The sequence below is a fragment of the Verruconis gallopava genome (genome assembly GCF_000836295.1).
Source record: "Verruconis gallopava strain CBS 43764 unplaced genomic scaffold supercont1.18, whole genome shotgun sequence".
NCBI lineage: Eukaryota > Fungi > Ascomycota > Dothideomycetes > Venturiales > Sympoventuriaceae > Verruconis > Verruconis gallopava.
In genome coordinates, this window is record NW_015622154.1 from 96,472 (window position 1) to 112,853 (window position 16,382).

A 16,382-nucleotide genomic window follows, 5' to 3' on the forward strand; every position below is an offset into this window, starting at 1 on the left:
TCCTACTTAGGTAATCCCAAAAAATGTCCGCAACCTGCAGGAGCTGTCAAAGCATCGTCACCCCGTCAACACTTCCAACCACTTCTTGTTGGCATCATTCACTCATTGAGCCAGTTCCAAGATGGCCAGTATGGAGCCGAGGCGTCACATCACCGGTGTCGTGGTGTCGGCGGGAAAGATGATCAAGACGGTCAAAGTGCGCGTTCCGAAGCAAGTCTGGAACAAGCGCCTGCAAAAAGTGACGATCACCAAATCATTCGTACATGAAAAGGACGGCTTGAGACTGATTTAACAACTCTAGTATTACTCCGAACCTCAGACACTGCTCGTCTCCGATCCTACAAACTCCACCCGTGAAGGCGACGTCGTTACGCTCGAGGGTGGCCGCCGTATAAGTAAGCATGTGCGCCATGTCGTTGCTGGAATAATTGCGCCAATGGGGGTGCCTCTGAGCGAAAGGGCGCATATACCATCAGCTGCCGAGCGATTGGCTGCTGTAGAAGCCAAGAGGGTGGCGAAAGACCTCAGGCAGGCTGCACGAGGGCGATGGCCTGCTCTTGTTCGGGTCAGAGAACGGGAGGCGAGGCAAGCAGCCAGCCTCTCGCTGGAAGAGGCAGCATCATCGATGACTTTGGACTCCTTCGTCAAGATGTACAGAAAAAAGAAACCCGAGGAAGGGGCAGCAGAGTCGTTGGTTCTGGACTTTTTATGTCTTGCCAAGTATAAAGTCTTGCAAGGCGAGGTCCCTTTGCATGCACAAGTTGCCGCGTTAGCAGAAGTTAAGGGCAAGTTAGTCAGGGAGCGGGCCAAGCTGGAAGAGCAGCTGAATGCAGGCATTTTCAAGCGGACGGGCAGAGACATCACGCTCTCTGAGCGGGAAGAAATGTCGAAGCAGAAGTTGCAGCTGTGGCAGCAGATACATCAGATTGAAAGAAGTATATCGCATTTCAACAGCTATGTGAAGGAGGTCAATCCAAAGAATGAGACGAGGAGGCAGGAGCTGAAGAATAATCCGATCGAGTGGTACGATCTGGTCATGATATTGAACATGACTCACTGGGAGCAGAACATCGCTGCGCTTGATTTGTGGGGCAGAGCGATGCTAGAAGAGGCTGCGAAAAGAGATGTTGGTGATATTTCGCGGAGAGCTGGCCTTGCACGTGCAGACTCGAAAAACCTCCGCGGAGCTACATTGCACGAGTCGAACGGTGAGGATCATGCTCTGGCAGCTGCTACGGAAAGTCTTGGACTTGAATCAAAGTTGCAAGACAAGGCCGTCGGGGAATCAAACACAACAGAGCAACCGGAACCGATCGTCAACACGCCTGAGCTTGAAGTCGAAACAAGGCATCAAGAAATGCAATCCGATTTCACCAGCGAAGAGGGACTGTCTCCAAGTGTTGGAGAACCACATGTCGAACACACAATGGAACAGAAGGAAGAAGTTGCTAGGAACCTGCAAGAAGACATTGAAAAGCCATCGGAAGCTGAAGCTCATGTTGAACAGCAACCAGCAGAAGCCGAACAGGAGAAAGAAGAAAGGAAGTCTGGCGGTTTCTGGAACCTATTCAGGAGGAAGTAGAACGGGTCATAAGCAACCGTTGTGTACATTATGTGTAAGATAGCTTGCATGGGGAACGGTAAGCATGTTTTCTCATAGATTGAACTCCTCTAGAATTGTTGCACAGCAGTATTCAGTATATAAAGTTCACCGTAGGTTTAGGGAAGCATTGAAGAGCCTGGAATTGAAAGGCCGAAACTGACTCTCACCTTTCTTTGCAATAATCATGTCGTGTACATTGATCCACAAAGGCTACAGTATTCACAACCGCAAGGACGATGCTCGCTTGGCCAGGACATGTTGACTCTCCTTCACTTTTCAAACAAATTGACAGGAAAGGGAAGATGGACACAAACAAATCGAAATGTCCTAAACCCAGACTGTCGTACACAAGGCCAATCAGACAGGCGGGAAGAACTAATCGACATGAATCAGCGGCTTTTTATAGCCAATTTTGTCGGCTGCAGTTTGCGCATGGGCTTGACAGAAAATTGGCAGCCTTGGCGATCGCCTCTAAGCAAGGTTGAGCCTCTTCAAGCCCGACGCCATAGGCTGTTTCGACTGCAGAATGGCTGAAATACGATGCTTGGCCTTTTTCGAAGATGATAATTCCGTTTCATGACGCAGCCACAATTGCAGGTTTTGGGGTCGGATGCGATTTCGACGCACAACTACGTAAATTGTGCACGACGCACGTAATAGTTTGCGATGCTGCTCTCGCAATTGTTTTTCTCGTGAAGAGGATCGGTCGAAATCAAAGCGAGTCTCGGAAACCCGATGACTTTGATGGCCTGTTTGTTCAGTCCTTGCTTTCGAAGAATCAAAAGATAGACATGGCCCGTCCTTATGTCAAGGTTTGGCTATTTGGATTGCTGCAAGTCCTCTCAATCGTCTTAGCCGATCCATCGCCTAAGGGCGGAAAAGGAGGGGGAGACAGTGACAGCAGCAGCTCCTCTGGAGACGATAGTGGCAGCTCAAGCGGCGGCAGCGGCTCTCACACTGGCACACAGCACGTACTGGTTTCCGGAGACAAGTGGCCGTATCGTTGGCCAGGAAGCTACTACAATGGGAGCATGGTCAGGACTGCTCTCTCAGATTCTTGGATGATGTACTGACGGGAAGTAAAGACTCTAGAAGTATCTATTGAATACTGGCCAGGTTGCTCGGAAGGCCAGCGCGGCAATATCCGCACGAATATGGACGGCATACTTCTTCTTGGACCCGCCAACCAAACGGGGACCTTTGACGTTGTGGATCCAAATTTTGTGATCATGGGATGGGATGCGGGCATTACACCGACGAACAATTGGACTGATGGTGAATACTGGGGTAACGGGGGACCGGGTCTGACTCGCTGGTTCAGTACAGATGTCAAACTCATGTTGAGCCGCTACGTCGAGATATGGCAGGATTCATCCAGTACCAGTCGACCATATGACCTAGGCTGGACTGTCGATTCCAGCAACTCAGGAAATGAGACGAACGAGTGGCACATCAACGGCACGTTTAGCGGAGTGAGTGTTCGCGTGGCCGGGATGGATAGGCAAGTGCTTACCTGGAATAGACGTCGACCACATTCAGCCCACGCGATAACTCAGAGGACAACTGGATGCAGGTCACCACATTTTTGTGCAACAATAAAACCACAGTCGATGTCCTCAACATGCAACCATGGACTCACTCAAACGCTTTGAAAGACTGGCCCTCGACTCGAAACACGACTTTTGAGGGCACCTTTTCGGACAGCGGAGCATCGATCACGTGGAGTGGGAACTACTGGGCAGGTTTCAGTAGCATCGACTACGGTGTCCCCTTCGAGAAGACGTCCTATCCACAAGGGTATTTCACGTTTACTTTCGACGGTAAGCTAGACGTCTCAGAAAGCGACATCTTGATTGCAAGGAATGAATCACTCTCCGGGTACTACAATTCGGCTGGTGACCCAGATTGGGTCAAGAAATACGACAGAGATCTAAACGCTCCGGACAGGACAATCTACTATGGGAAGGGAGACCGCAAAAGCCCTCCTGTTCGATTTGTTGTAGGAGTTGCTCTTGTTACAGGAACAGTTATGTTTCTGATGTCATAGCTATCTATCGCACATGTGAAGAAGTGACTCGGATCTACCTAAAACTGTTGCTCTTTATATTGATTGGGACTGACAATAATTGGCAGCTCCCCTGCAACGGCTACAGGAGCCGTCCTTAGACGCCTGCGCCGACGATCGATCTATTCAGGTCGTCAAAAGCCGGTTGCTTCTAATGATTAGCGATTCAATCACGATGATGTCTTTGAGTCAATGATCTTGTGCCACGCATACGTCCAGTCATTCAGTGCCCCCCAGATTACAGTCATTTTCGCTCACAAATAGTAGAATCTCGTGGGCGTCCACTCTTAATTACATATTCTGTCCTGCTGCTTCCTGACTCAAGTATCTCTCGCTAAGTAATCAGAGTTGCGGGGGAAAAAAAGACCATTGTCGCGGATACAGTAAAGGCCGTCGAAAATGTGTACGCAAGACACATTCGTCTACAACTGCGGCCACTCTGTCGAAGGGCCAGATATTGATCGTTGCAGGAAAGCCACCCAGAATAATCTACCTCGATGTAGCGATTTGATTGAGCAAGAGCTCCAATTTCCCGATCCATGCCCAGACTGCGACGCAGATCGGCGGTTCAATGCGGAAGTCGAAACTGCGTTGCAGCAGTCTACGCGCGAGTACGGACGTGAGCGGCGCTCGACAGGGGTTCTCCGTGGTAAGGACGAAGAGGAAGATCTCTGCAAGCGGATCGGGGACATGACATTTGAGGAGATGAGAAAACGGCGAGAGCTGGAGGAGGCCGAGCTGATGGAGAAAGTTCTTTACCGGAGCAGGGTCGAGTTTGAGCAAGCCCGGGACACGTCCGGTGCTCGGTGGCGACGGTGCACGTTTCCTGTCAGAGATGATAGTTCGCCCGCCAGAGAGGCTCCGTCGAGCGCGGGACGGACGGTCCTGCCACCATCTAGAACACAAGGCCAAGTGGGTGGTGACTCCTGGTCGACTTCTTCGAGGAGATGGCCACATCAGACCTCCCAAGGCGCCCCGAGAGCGGAAGAAGAGCTAGAGACATCCGCTCGTATCCCAGCCTTGGGTCCTAGGATAATAGCTGCCGCATCGTTCACAGCACCGAGCAAAGGTTCTGAAGAGGATGAATATGGAGAAGGCGAACCGGTGGACAAGAAAGATGAAGACGAAGAAGATGATGGTGATAAAGGGAGAGAGGAGAGGAAGAAAGGCGAAGACGGTGCCAGACCTGCTAATATAGAAGCTTTGCGAGCTAGACGCTTGGCCGCGTTCAATACAATATAGCGGTCGTACGTAGAAGTGGTACGCTTCATTTGGGACCATTTCAAATTTCACAACAAGAAAACCATATTTGGACTAAACCTTTATTCTTTCCAGCCTCTGTCAACGTCTGGAGGTAAGTAGCGCTTAGGAAAACTTCGTCGCTTGAACTTCTGTAGGACTGGGCGTTAGAAAATCTGAATCCGGAGCAGTGCCTACTCTGTTGCAATAATAAGACCGTATGGATCTCTGTCCCTTTCGCTTGTCTCAATCGAAACCGATTCATCGTCCAGAATATCCATGAATTCCTTGGGCGTATGCAGCATCTCTTTGCCTTCTCTTCTTACTGCTGTCCACTCTTCCTTCACTTTGTTCATCAACTGATTCCTCAACACGGTGTGAAGGAATCCTCGTTCCGTATTGGAATGGAACAATGTTATGACGCACTGGCCTCTCTCGATTGCGGCGAGGGCATCGTGGTGGGCAAGTTCGCCAGTAAAGAGCAGGTCAATGTCATCTAATCCAGAGAAGAGAGAACCGCCACTTCCAGCACAGATAGCAGCACTTCGAATTGTGATATCTTTGACGCTTTTCCCTTGAGGTATGGCAATAGGAAAGCCCTTTGGATTGCCTACTCCTCTTGCTATGCGATGTATGATTGTGCTGAGCTGTTGAGGTTGATTGAATCGTACAATGCGTCCCATTCCTGCGTCCGGGATGTCCGGTAGATTGCTTGGCTTAATGACACTTCGAGTATGAGCAGCGGCGCCTAGACTCAGATCCGCGTCTTTGATTTTGCGTTGTGAAGGATGGTGCTGTAGCATGTACGTGGGACGTTTTCCGTCCACGAATGGATCTGATTCTTCTGTTTCTGCCGTCTCGTCCTTGACCTCGCTTGGCTCCTCATCATTTGGTCCGCCTCGAGCCGTACCGGTGATGATATCTGCGAGCCAGTCACCTAGACCACCCGGTGCAGCGTCAAATGCCGTATGAGGACTGTATACCTGGACATACGTTAGTCTCTCCACACGCACGAACACGCATGTCCTACACTGATTCCTTCTGCAGCCAATCGAAGTAATGATGTTTGTTGGCTATCATTCAAAGTGATAGCTTTTAAGCCTCTGAATATAATGGGATCTACGCTTTCAGCTTCTCTCGAGCCACAGTCGGTTATGCATTGTTAAGAGACATACGGTATGCGACAATGATCGAGTCTTTTCGCTCGATAGCCTCATCGACGACGGCTTTGGTGAGGTCAACCGCGAGGAGCACCGAGTTCTTTTGTCTGCGCTGGGGATTGAATGGTGCCTCAAGGAGTACTGAGCATATTCGTTAGCGGCGTCGTGCCTGATTTAGGGTTTCTTACAGCCTGTATTATCCCAACTTTTGTCCGCAAGATGCTCTGGATAGCTGTCTCGCGAAATCAGTTATGACTATGCCAGTAAGGAATGAAGAGCATTCCTACAGCTTGCGCATGGCAGATATGACTGCCCTGGAGAAGGGCGAACATGTGGTATTCATTTTTATCGCTCGTCGTAACGTTGGAACAAACATGTGCGTTCGTGACTTGTATAAAACGGACGAGAATGTTTACACGCGCTCAAATGACGTCTTCCCGGCCTTAGCGCCAAAAGTTTTGGCGCCAGCCTTGTTTCCAGCCTGTGATATCTGCTAACGCCCATTTGTTATTTTCTTTGCTTTCATTTACTTGTGCTGCATTAGGACGCCTGAGAGATCATTTCCCCTCCACAACGTGAGTATGTGTCAGAAGTGCAGTACTATCTTGAACTACGTCTTGTCAGGTTTTTTTTACGTAGATGGCACTTCACTCTCAAGTCTTATTTTATTCTAAGCCACAAAAACAAGCCATTCGCGAGCGCTCAAACCCGTCAGCGAGACACAATTGAGAAGATCGATAAATGTTTTGGATCAAGAGACTACTCTCAGCTACTTCACAGCAGGAGTGATTTAAGCCTGCTGCATTGCCCAACCTGACAAAGGAGACCGTCTTGGGCCTGTACATCTTAACATCTCTCTAAAAGCTACTCTCACAGCCCTACGTCATTGGATCAGTCGCACCGAGCAGGTTTGGTGATTGACGAAGACTTGGAGGTGAGTTCACAAGCTGGATTGTTCTTTAGCATACTCTTGGCAAGGCGTCCTCATACATGTTGTGGGTATCCCGCATCCGTAAGTCCTGTACCAAGTAAACGCAATCTTGGCCTCAATTCCAAATCCTTTCATCTTCTAGCATTTTGCAGTGATTAATTTATGATGAATTAGCCCGTTGTTCTGGGTTAAGTCCGGAATACTTCAGGTTCTGGAGTCAGTATTCACCAACAGCGTTGAAGATGATCTTGTTTCACTCAAGATGATTTCGGCCTGCAAAAAATTGCCTCGTTCCATCGAGAGCATTGTGCTCAGTCTCCTCATCGAATTGTCCGACATCCTGGTCGGAGAAATGTTATAGTCGAGGGTGCGAAGCAGCCGTCTACTTCAAACGCAAGCCACAGCCGGTGCTGTTCCTCATTTCGAATTGAAACCCAGAAAAGCGCCCATCTTGCATGGGGCAAACCACCCTTCGAATCAGATTTCGAACCCACTTGCTTCATCGTCAATTCTAGATGTTTGTTTCAAGCCGATCTGAGGATGAAATTCTACTGGCGGAAAGGTTTTGATTGTCAAGGTGATTAGCTGATGTGGCCCTACCATGACGACGTTTCACTTAGATATTATCGACAACATATGGGCATGCTTACCTCCTGCCACGGAATAATTTTTACGCGACTCCATGTAGGCCAAGCTGAGCATCGAGCATTCAGGAATATCGGAGATGAGCGGAGCAAGGTCTGTGATTCTCATGTATGGTACAAGACCTCGCCGTCTCTTCGATTTTTGCACGGAATTCAGTCGCCCAGCTTTCTTTCTAGTCACTCACTAGCGCGATACATTGATAATAATGTTACCTTCATCTCTCGTGGCTCTTGTAGCTACAATTTACTTTCCTACACTCGTTTTCTGCCAGCTGTCGGGGTCCGTTGGGCCACTTACCACAATCGCGACTAAAGCCGCGAAGAAGACTTGCAACGTTCTAGATTATGGCGCGAAAGCAGATAAAGCTACTGACCTAGGCCCACCTCTGGCCTCAGCCTTCGCTGCATGCAAAACTGGAGGTGTTGTTGTTATTCCAGAAGGCGAATATGTGATGGCTACTTGGGTAACGCTCAACGGTGGATCTGCTTGGGCACTTCAATTTGACGGAACCGTTTATCGGACTGGGACAGCAGGAGGCAACATGATTTTCATCGAGCACACGAGTGACTTCGAGCTCTTTAGCAGCACGTCTAAGGGCGCATTTCAAGGAAACGGGTACATCTTTCATCAACAGGGCTCAATCACCGGACCTCGAATCTTGCGTTTATACGACGTGAAGAACTTCTCTGTCCATGACCTTGCGCTAGTAGACTCGCCATCCTTTCATTTCTCTATGGACACCTGTGCCAACGGTGAGGTATACAATATGGCCATTCGTGGTGGTAATTCCGGTGGATTGGATGGCATTGATGTCTGGAGCACGAATATGTGGATTCACGATGTCAGCTCCCTATTGAATAAGGACTTCGGCTTTTTTTTGTTAACGAAGAACTAGATCGAGGTCACGAACAAAGACGAATGCGTGACTGTTAAAAGTCCAGCAAAAAATATCCTCATCGAGAACATCTATTGCAATCGGAGCGGCGGTTGTGCCCTCGGCTCCTTGGGTGCAAATACCAACATCTCCGATATCACTTACCGCAACGTTTACACTTGGTCCTCTAACCAAATGCTGGTATGAGAGTTTCTCACGATGATGGTTAAAATACTGACGTGCCGGGTCGAGTAGATGATCAAATCAAATGGCGGCAGTGGGTCGGTTGAAAACGTGTTGTTTGAGAACTTCATTGGCCATGGAAATGCCTATTCTCTTGACATTGATCAGTATTGGTCTAGCATGTCTACCGTTGCTGGAAACGGCGTACAGCTGAATAACATAACCTTTAAGGTATGCAGAAAGGATTCTCAACTTGAAAGAGCATTTGTGGTTAATCACACAAGCAGAACTGGAAGGGCACAGAAGCCAACGGCGCTCAGCGAGGACCAATCAAGGTTGCCTGTGCTGATGGGGCCCCATGCACAGATATTACGATCGAGGATTTCGCGATGTGGACAGAGACAGGTTCAAAACAATTTTATTCTTGCAGAAGCGGATATGGATCAGGGTTCTGTCTCAAATCGGGCACAGGAGCATCTTATGCAGCAACAACGACAACGGTAACCGTTCCACCATCAGGGTATTCTGCGCCTACAATGGCTGCCGATCTTGCCAGCGACTTTGGTACAACATTGTCCATCCCAATACCTACCATCCCGACCTCATTCTACCCAGGGGTAACGCCTGTGAGCAAGCTTGCCAGCGCCGCTTCGACTAAGGCTGCTGTTCGCTTTGCGGCTTGAATCAGTCTTAAGATTTCTGAATTCTCATAAGATGCCATTTGAGCTGCCCTAAAACCGAATCTCAAATAAAAGAGTCTCGGAACTATATCACTGTATATATCTATAAATTCATATAGCCAGGTCTTTGCAATACGGCATCAAAGGCATCGAATTGCGGCTTTCTAGCTTTCTAATCACTGCCATGACTTTAAACCCTTGGACTTGGGAAAGCTTACGTGTAATGGGTGGTCACCAAAAATTCCACCTGACTGCTCATCGTACGTCGCTATGATTTCTCGAGAACTAATTCACCATGACTTTCTTGATTCTCGTAAAACCACACTCGTTATAACGAATCAAACATGAATACGGGTAAGTTATGGTACGGAAGAAGCGCAGCGGTGCGTATAAACTTCTGTCGTAACGCATATTAAAAATTTCTCGACACCAAGATGCCTGTGGATATTGCAGAGTCTTTTCAGATGGTCAATGTAAAGTGGCATTGTGCGTAAGTCAGATTCTCTTGCTGAATCTACCAATGCACACGCGTCTAGTTAATAATTTTTAGAGGCCACGCCGTCAACGCCGATCTTATGCCAATGTCTTTTCGAAATCTTCCCGGAATCCTCAAGTCTGCGACGGGTGCACGTCAGTCCTGCATCCTGTCATGAATAGAATGCCTTCACCGAGCCGCAGTTGATCGAAGCTGTTTATTCCCATGCCGAATACATGTACGCGCTGACGAAGAATACGATGTTCAGGTTGCATAATTTGTCTCATTTCAATCACATCGTATTCGTATGGCTCTTATCGTATCCAAATGTTTTCAGCGCAACCCTTGATCAGCGATAGGGCAAGGAGCTTTAGTTCTGGTGTCCATATGTCTCTAATGAAAGATTAAGTGAGAATAAATCAGCGAGATGTCAGGCTGACAAGTATCGGTTGGCCAGATTTTGATCTTCTCAACCTTCCTACGACTCGAATTTAGAACTACGGTCTGAGCAGCTTTTCCGGCTTTGAAACCTCTCTCGCCTGATGCCCAATTTTGGCTCATTCTTCGACGTTGGTCTCGTCCGATCAAGTCAAATCTAATGAAATATTTTGTGGTGAATGATTGCGGATCAGAAGCTGCCGCTTAGCCTATATAATGCGAAAATTTACCCAGGCCTTAGGATGACTCCCTACTTTGCAACAATTATCGCCTAAGTATCCGGATGGTCGTGCAGTTCAGCGGCTCAACGCAGAATCCCATAGTTCATCGTTCAGTGGCCATGTCGTCACCATCGGTAGCCTTGAGGAATAATTCAAAATACAATGATGATGCGAAGTCTCATTTGGTACAAGTTTTAATCCTTGTAATTGGGCGCGTCTTCTAGCCAGGGCGATTGCACTTTCACCTGTGGAGTTCTACTATAACGCCACGAGTTCTCAAATAATTCGCAGTAAGAGTCGTATCCTGTGAGCTAGTTCTAATGCAAGCATGATACATGAAAATCTACTACCTTGATCAGTGCTCATAGTCCTTCATGGAGTGACTTTATGCACGACTTAGAGTTTCTTCATAATACCGAAAGTTGTCAACCATCCAGGGTCATATTGTATGACAATCGTGAGCGCGAAGATTGGTGGAATTTATTCTTTCAAGAAAGCCGGCCATTTCATGCTGTGGCTATGTTACGCTCTCGATCTTATACAAGGGCCGATGATTAGTGACCGTCGGTCGAGGATAGCTTATCGTGCGAATAGGTATGTGAAGACCGGAAGTGACCCCGCACTTGATTCCGCCGTAAGGTTCAGAGTTCGAACAGCTTTGATTATTTATAGAACTTGTGTGAGGACTTATTTGCATACTTTTTCTGATCAACGTGCAACATTACGTTAAAGTGAAGACTCGGCAGCTAAAGAAAATAGATATCTAAGTCCTCCAACGATCCGTGGTATATAGCACTATTTCTCTTCAAATTTTTTCAACCGAAATCTTAATGTTTGTAATCCATGATTGAGGAAGAATGTCAACCACAGTAAGACGTGTATGCCTGGACATACACCAAGAATTTTCTTGCTTAAATGGTCTTACTTTGTGGAAAGTGGTGTGCAATGTCGTATCAAAGATTTTTTGGATCTGACTCGGCATCAGCTTCATGACCAAGATTCTCTGCAGCTGCCTTGACTTTGCTGGAACCCGGTCTAGAAACTCCGTTGAAGGGCAAACAAAGCGAAAACAAGTAGAGTCTCCTTGTCCTGAAAAGGCAAGTTCTAGAGATCCGCTGATGTCAGCTCAGGATAAATAAGTTAACGAAGTTGTTAAGTCTAATCTTCAGCTGCGTTAGTCACGACGATCTTCGTACTTCGTATTCATGCTCGGCATTAAGGCCATCCAGAACTCGTATAAGTACCGTAATCGGCCCCAGACTTCCACTTAAAAGGCTCTTCAATTCGTAGAATCGCCTTGACTTTCGCTCTTTCTTTCGTTCTGAAAAAAGCACTTCAATTTATATAGTCTGTTCCGTTATACTTGTGAGCCATAAATCACTTGCTGTCACACTATTGGTCTTTGGACTTTGAATTTCGTGCGCGATGGAAACTAAGGTTGTGCCAATTGTTCCTCTTGGTGAAGTTTTCCATGGCATTGCGGCGCCCAACGACACGAAACCTGCTCATCACACCATAACTGTGCACTTGCCAACATGGAACTTGATGCTCGAATTTGTAAAGAAAGACCCGGCTTTTTTCGCCAAGTTCGTAGATTTCTATCCACGGTTCATACCTCATAGGGATATCAAGCAGGTACGTCTCCAAGTTCTATCCCTTGATACCGCCAAAAAGCTCACGAGCCGAAGCTCGTCGGTTTAATATTGAATTTCATCAAAACGGAAAACACTATGGGATTACCTTATCCAAGTCTGAAGGTTGCGAAAAAAAGTGTCGAGTTTGTAACCGCAAACCCCAGAACAGATAATGTGGATTCAGTGCCAAAGGAAGAAATATCAATTAGAGCATTCGAAATGAACGGCTTACGGATGTATGTAGTGCTTTTCCCTCTACCCAGGCAGCCACTAGTGCTTCCATGGTGGCAAAACACGGGCACTGGAATTTCCTCTCGCTTTGCAGAAGATGCACTCGAAGATCCATCATCCCTGAAAGAAGTCGACCCTGAAAGCCCAAGGTTGCAGTGGAATCAAGAACCAATTCAAGCTTTGACTAAGCGAATTGTCGATCTGATTGAACGTGAACCGATAGTTGGTCCATTGAGAAAGACAAAAGTTCAACCCAGCGACGTGTATCTATATACAAGCGGAATGACTGCTATATGGGCTGTTCATGATTGCCTACTTCAATGGAAGTATAACAAATGCCCGACAGTCTTGTTTGGACTTGCATTTCACCAAACAATTCACATTTTCGAGCATTTTGGACCTGAAATCAAGAACCTTCCTCTAGCAACAGAGTATGACGAGCTCGAACAGTATCTAACAATGCAAGCTGAGAAGGGAAGGCCTGTCCAGGCTGTTTGGGTAGAATTCCCGAGCAATCCAATCCTTGTTTCCGCAGATCTGTGGAAGCTGCGATCTATATGCGACAAGCATAAAGCTGTTCTTGTGGTGGACGAGACGATCTCCGGGTTTTGCAATGTTGACGTCGTCCCGGTTGCGGACGTGATTGTCACTTCTCTCACAAAGACTTTTAACGGATACGCAGACGCTATAGCCGGAAGCGCAGTGTTAAACCCAAACTCTAGCTTTTATGCCGAACTCAAACCAATTTTTGACGAAATCTATGGCAATGACCTATACGCGCGCGATGCACAGATTATACTCGACAACAACCAAGACTACTTCCCTCGCTCCACAACATACAATAACAACGCTGCTATGCTTGCTGATTACTTTTACGAGGAGTCCAAAGATCCAAACTCTCCAGTGGCCAAAGTCTACTATCCGAGTGTAAGCCCCACCAAAGCTAACTATGATGCCTTCATGCGCCCAGCAACCAAAGACTTTAAGCCTGGTTACGGATGTCTTCTTTCGGTGGAATTTGATTGCGAAGAAACGACGATCGCCTTCTACGACAACCTCAAGGTGAATGATGGCCCGCATCTTGGTGCGCATAGGACACTGGCTCTACCATACGTTCGGGCCCTGTATGAAGACCACTTGGAAGAAGTCGCGTCAATGGGATTGAAAAAAGAGCAAATAAGAATTAGCGCGGGTCTCGAACCTGCAGATGAGTTGTTGGAAACATTCAAATTTGCCGTGAAGAGGGCCAGTGAGGTCAGGTCAAAGCGAGATTAAGCAGCTTCGAAGGAACAGATGTTATATATTAATACAGAGGATCTACAGAAGTATTGCCCATTTTGTCTCGTACATGTCGCTCTTTGAAATGCCAATCAAGTATTGACTCTGATTGGGTGCGCTTCAGTATTAAAAACATACGCATTCGTGCCGTTACCTCCAAAGTTAACTTGCCACGGTCCGTCTTCTGCAAATATGAGATATGCATATTTGAGCACTTCCGCGAATAGAAAACTCTCTTGGAAGTCTCCGTACTGAATCTGGGCACCATTGACGCCTTTGAACGAGGAAAACCCGCTGCCGACGCGGGCGGTGCTATTTATGGCTACGAATGCGTCCCAGGCCCAGTCTTGATACTTTGTATCACCGGTGATGCGATATGCATAATAGTACGACTCTAGTACTTCAGGGCGCAGATCATAACTGTCTGTAGTTATGTAAAACCCAGACTTGGCATAAAATTGGGCCTGTGCAGTCGCTGAAGCTGGAAGGCTGCAACTTGCGGGACTTGGAGTACTGTTTGAAGTTGCTGACAGCACTGCAATTGGGCTAGTTGAAGGTACCGTCGAGTCTTGCCCCCGAACCAATCCGCTGGAGTCTTCGAAGTCTTTGTCATGCAACTGCTGTGAATTAGTTACCTGGCGGCGTTGAACCGTTTGGTTGGAAGCGCATGATTCAGGAAGCCAACTAAAGTTTTCTGGACCAATACCCGTGGCATCTTCAACGTAAGTTTCATGCCATGCAGCAGTGAATTGGAGACCAGCATCGATATAGTCCTGCCTTTCTAGGACAAGACCACCAAGGAGAAAATTCCCTCCAATGAAGCCTGCAACTGCCCTGGATATTAGCATGGATCATAGGGTTTACAGATGAACTAGACATACGATGTCCCGAGGAAGATACCAAAGATTGGCCGTCATAACTTGCAACAAAGGTTATATCAGGCCTGGAACTAGGATGCTGAAGTAGAAACTGTATCGTAGAATCCGCAGCAGTCGTCCAACGATCTTTGTATTCGCCATATTTGTTCCTGTCGTAGACCCACATCTTGATTAAATACTCGTAGAACGAATCTGTTCCCCCGCCCCAACCTCCGTAGACGTCAAGAAATTGACCTGTTGTAAAATTGATTGTAGTACCCTCCAAACCAGGAAATGGCTCGTGGTTTGGATCTTGGTAAGTTGGCCTCAGCAAGAAATTCTCTGCAGTCTGAGCCAGAGTTGCGTAATGTGGCTCGTTCAATAGATCCGATAGTCGAGTCCACTCCATCACAAGGGTACCGGCAACAGCGAGGCCTGTAGATTGATCCACCGTTGTTAGCTCACCAGTCGTAATGTTTATCATGTTGTCAGGTATTCCAGTTGCTGTGTTGAAAGCTGGAGCAAGATGATCTGCAAGATCTTTGGCTTGTTGCAAAAGTCCATTCACCAAGTCCTCGTTCTCAATGAGATGCGAGAATGGGCCATTCAGGAGATCGTAGCCTGGATTGTCACTTAGCATGTTCACACATCATAGCTTTGAACTTGACTGGAAACGAGCGCATAATGGGATACATACTCGACAGTAGCCCTCCGAGATATCTAATTGTGGTTTCGAACACGGATACGGTAGACGAAGTCGAACTCCAATTAATTGTAGGCACGTATTTGACAATCTCATCGACAATATTAACAAGTTCCATGATGATGGCAGTGCTGAGGGCATCTACAGCACTTGCACCCCATCCATTCCTACTTGGAGTGAGTTGGAACTTAAACATTGCAAACTATCTGACTGACCTTCCGTTGCTATAACCATTCGAAACAGGGCGAAGTTCATCGTTGGGAAATGCATAACGATAGTAGCCATCCCATGCATGTAGGAAGGCTTCCTTAACAGCGTCTGCACGCTCTTGATTTGGACTGAATTGAACCTCACGTTTGACTTTTCGGCTTTCGCGATCAAGTAGAGGTGATGCTAGACAACATGTTGCCAGTAGTATGCAGAATTTGAAGCGCATGTTCCAACTTTACAGTCAGTGTACCTCCAGACGTTGCTACAGGTGCGAGCAAAGCAAAGCGAGTGGACTACACCAGATCCAAGAGGCGGAAGGCCAAATTAATGCAATTAGAATGGCGAGGATATTGAAACGAGAACCTGAAAGGAGAGGAAAGTTAAACTTCAAGACCGTAAGCCAGCACAGGCATATAGCGTTGAGTGCATACACTTCCTTGGGCAATGAACTCGGAAGGTAACATCCTAAACAGGCAGTAAGAACGGGGTCTTCAGCACATTCCCAGGCCTTAAGTCGGATCATGGGGATCGAATCCAGGGCCCATTTCGCACGAGCAACGGCCAGAGTAGAAGGACAGGTCAAGTGTGGCACAAATCATTCTAATCACAGCCCATACGCGCTGGTTCCGGACTTTAAGATTTGTCTAGGGTACTGTGACATGTTGCGCAAGAGCGCGATCAACGAGCGATCCGAAATGAGCTGGGGCACTTCCGCAGATCAAGATTAAACATTGGAGAGTGTCCAAGAAGAAGATAGGTAATTAATTGGAACTTGCCGATTGACACAATGAGGCTTGAACGAACACTGCGATTAGAAAGGAAGATCTGAGCTGTGTCGAGAAAAGCCAAATATCGAGCAAGCTTTAAGTCAAAGGTCACAATTAAGAGCAAGACATGACCAGAAATGCGTTGAAGACACGGTATGAATAGGATAAAATCTAATGCCTTGTGTCCT

At 47.3% G+C, this 16,382-nt stretch overlaps 7 protein-coding genes across 8 annotated transcripts; 5 read left to right on the plus strand and 2 right to left on the minus strand.

The window, feature by feature from the left end:
* Nucleotides 1–121: 121 nt before the first annotated feature.
* On the plus strand, nucleotides 122–1,582 carry PV09_05651 (uncharacterized protein; the record flags this gene model as incomplete). Its single annotated transcript, XM_016359182.1, has 2 exons — nucleotides 122–238; nucleotides 302–1,582. The coding sequence occupies 2 exons, from the start codon at nucleotides 122–124 to the stop codon at nucleotides 1,580–1,582; spliced, it is 1,398 nt and encodes a 465-aa protein (XP_016212861.1).
* A 530-nt stretch (nucleotides 1,583–2,112) lies between these two features.
* PV09_05652 (uncharacterized protein) lies at nucleotides 2,113–3,882 on the plus strand. Its single transcript, XM_016359183.1, has 3 exons — nucleotides 2,113–2,637; nucleotides 2,689–3,075; nucleotides 3,126–3,882. Exons 1-3 carry the CDS (start codon nucleotides 2,164–2,166, stop codon nucleotides 3,648–3,650), a joined length of 1,386 nt encoding a protein of 461 aa, XP_016212862.1. The 5' UTR covers nucleotides 2,113–2,163; the 3' UTR covers nucleotides 3,651–3,882.
* Nucleotides 3,883–4,067: 185 nt separating this feature from the next.
* PV09_05653 (uncharacterized protein) lies at nucleotides 4,068–4,910 on the plus strand (the record flags this gene model as incomplete). Its single annotated transcript, XM_016359184.1, has 1 exon — nucleotides 4,068–4,910. The coding sequence occupies one exon, from the start codon at nucleotides 4,068–4,070 to the stop codon at nucleotides 4,908–4,910; it is 843 nt and encodes a 280-aa protein (XP_016212863.1).
* On the minus strand, nucleotides 4,826–6,459 carry PV09_05654 (YbgI/family dinuclear metal center protein). Its single transcript, XM_016359185.1, has 5 exons — nucleotides 6,355–6,459; nucleotides 6,256–6,299; nucleotides 6,083–6,208; nucleotides 5,938–6,026; nucleotides 4,826–5,890 (listed from the first exon to the last, which is right to left on the minus strand). Exons 1-5 carry the CDS (start codon nucleotides 6,441–6,443, stop codon nucleotides 5,102–5,104), a joined length of 1,137 nt encoding a protein of 378 aa, XP_016212864.1. The 5' UTR covers nucleotides 6,444–6,459; the 3' UTR covers nucleotides 4,826–5,101.
* A 140-nt stretch (nucleotides 6,460–6,599) lies between these two features.
* PV09_05655 lies at nucleotides 6,600–9,526 on the plus strand. Of its 2 annotated transcripts, none has more exons than XM_016359186.1 (5): nucleotides 6,600–7,079; nucleotides 7,173–8,484; nucleotides 8,539–8,718; nucleotides 8,773–8,931; nucleotides 8,988–9,526. In XM_016359186.1, exons 2-5 carry the CDS (start codon nucleotides 7,849–7,851, stop codon nucleotides 9,381–9,383), a joined length of 1,371 nt encoding a protein of 456 aa, XP_016212865.1. In that variant the 5' UTR covers nucleotides 6,600–7,079; nucleotides 7,173–7,848; the 3' UTR covers nucleotides 9,384–9,526. The 2 variants fall into 2 exon arrangements, with proteins under 2 accessions (XP_016212865.1, XP_016212866.1); XM_016359187.1 differs by having other exon boundaries at nucleotides 6,600–7,001.
* A 2,273-nt stretch (nucleotides 9,527–11,799) lies between these two features.
* PV09_05656 (uncharacterized protein) lies at nucleotides 11,800–13,747 on the plus strand. Its single transcript, XM_016359188.1, has 2 exons — nucleotides 11,800–12,149; nucleotides 12,203–13,747. Exons 1-2 carry the CDS (start codon nucleotides 11,940–11,942, stop codon nucleotides 13,652–13,654), a joined length of 1,662 nt encoding a protein of 553 aa, XP_016212867.1. The 5' UTR covers nucleotides 11,800–11,939; the 3' UTR covers nucleotides 13,655–13,747.
* On the minus strand, nucleotides 13,684–16,295 carry PV09_05657 (uncharacterized protein). Its single transcript, XM_016359189.1, has 4 exons — nucleotides 15,433–16,295; nucleotides 15,212–15,384; nucleotides 14,539–15,135; nucleotides 13,684–14,486 (listed from the first exon to the last, which is right to left on the minus strand). Exons 1-4 carry the CDS (start codon nucleotides 15,651–15,653, stop codon nucleotides 13,750–13,752), a joined length of 1,728 nt encoding a protein of 575 aa, XP_016212868.1. The 5' UTR covers nucleotides 15,654–16,295; the 3' UTR covers nucleotides 13,684–13,749.
* Between the last annotated feature and the right edge of the window lie 87 nt (nucleotides 16,296–16,382).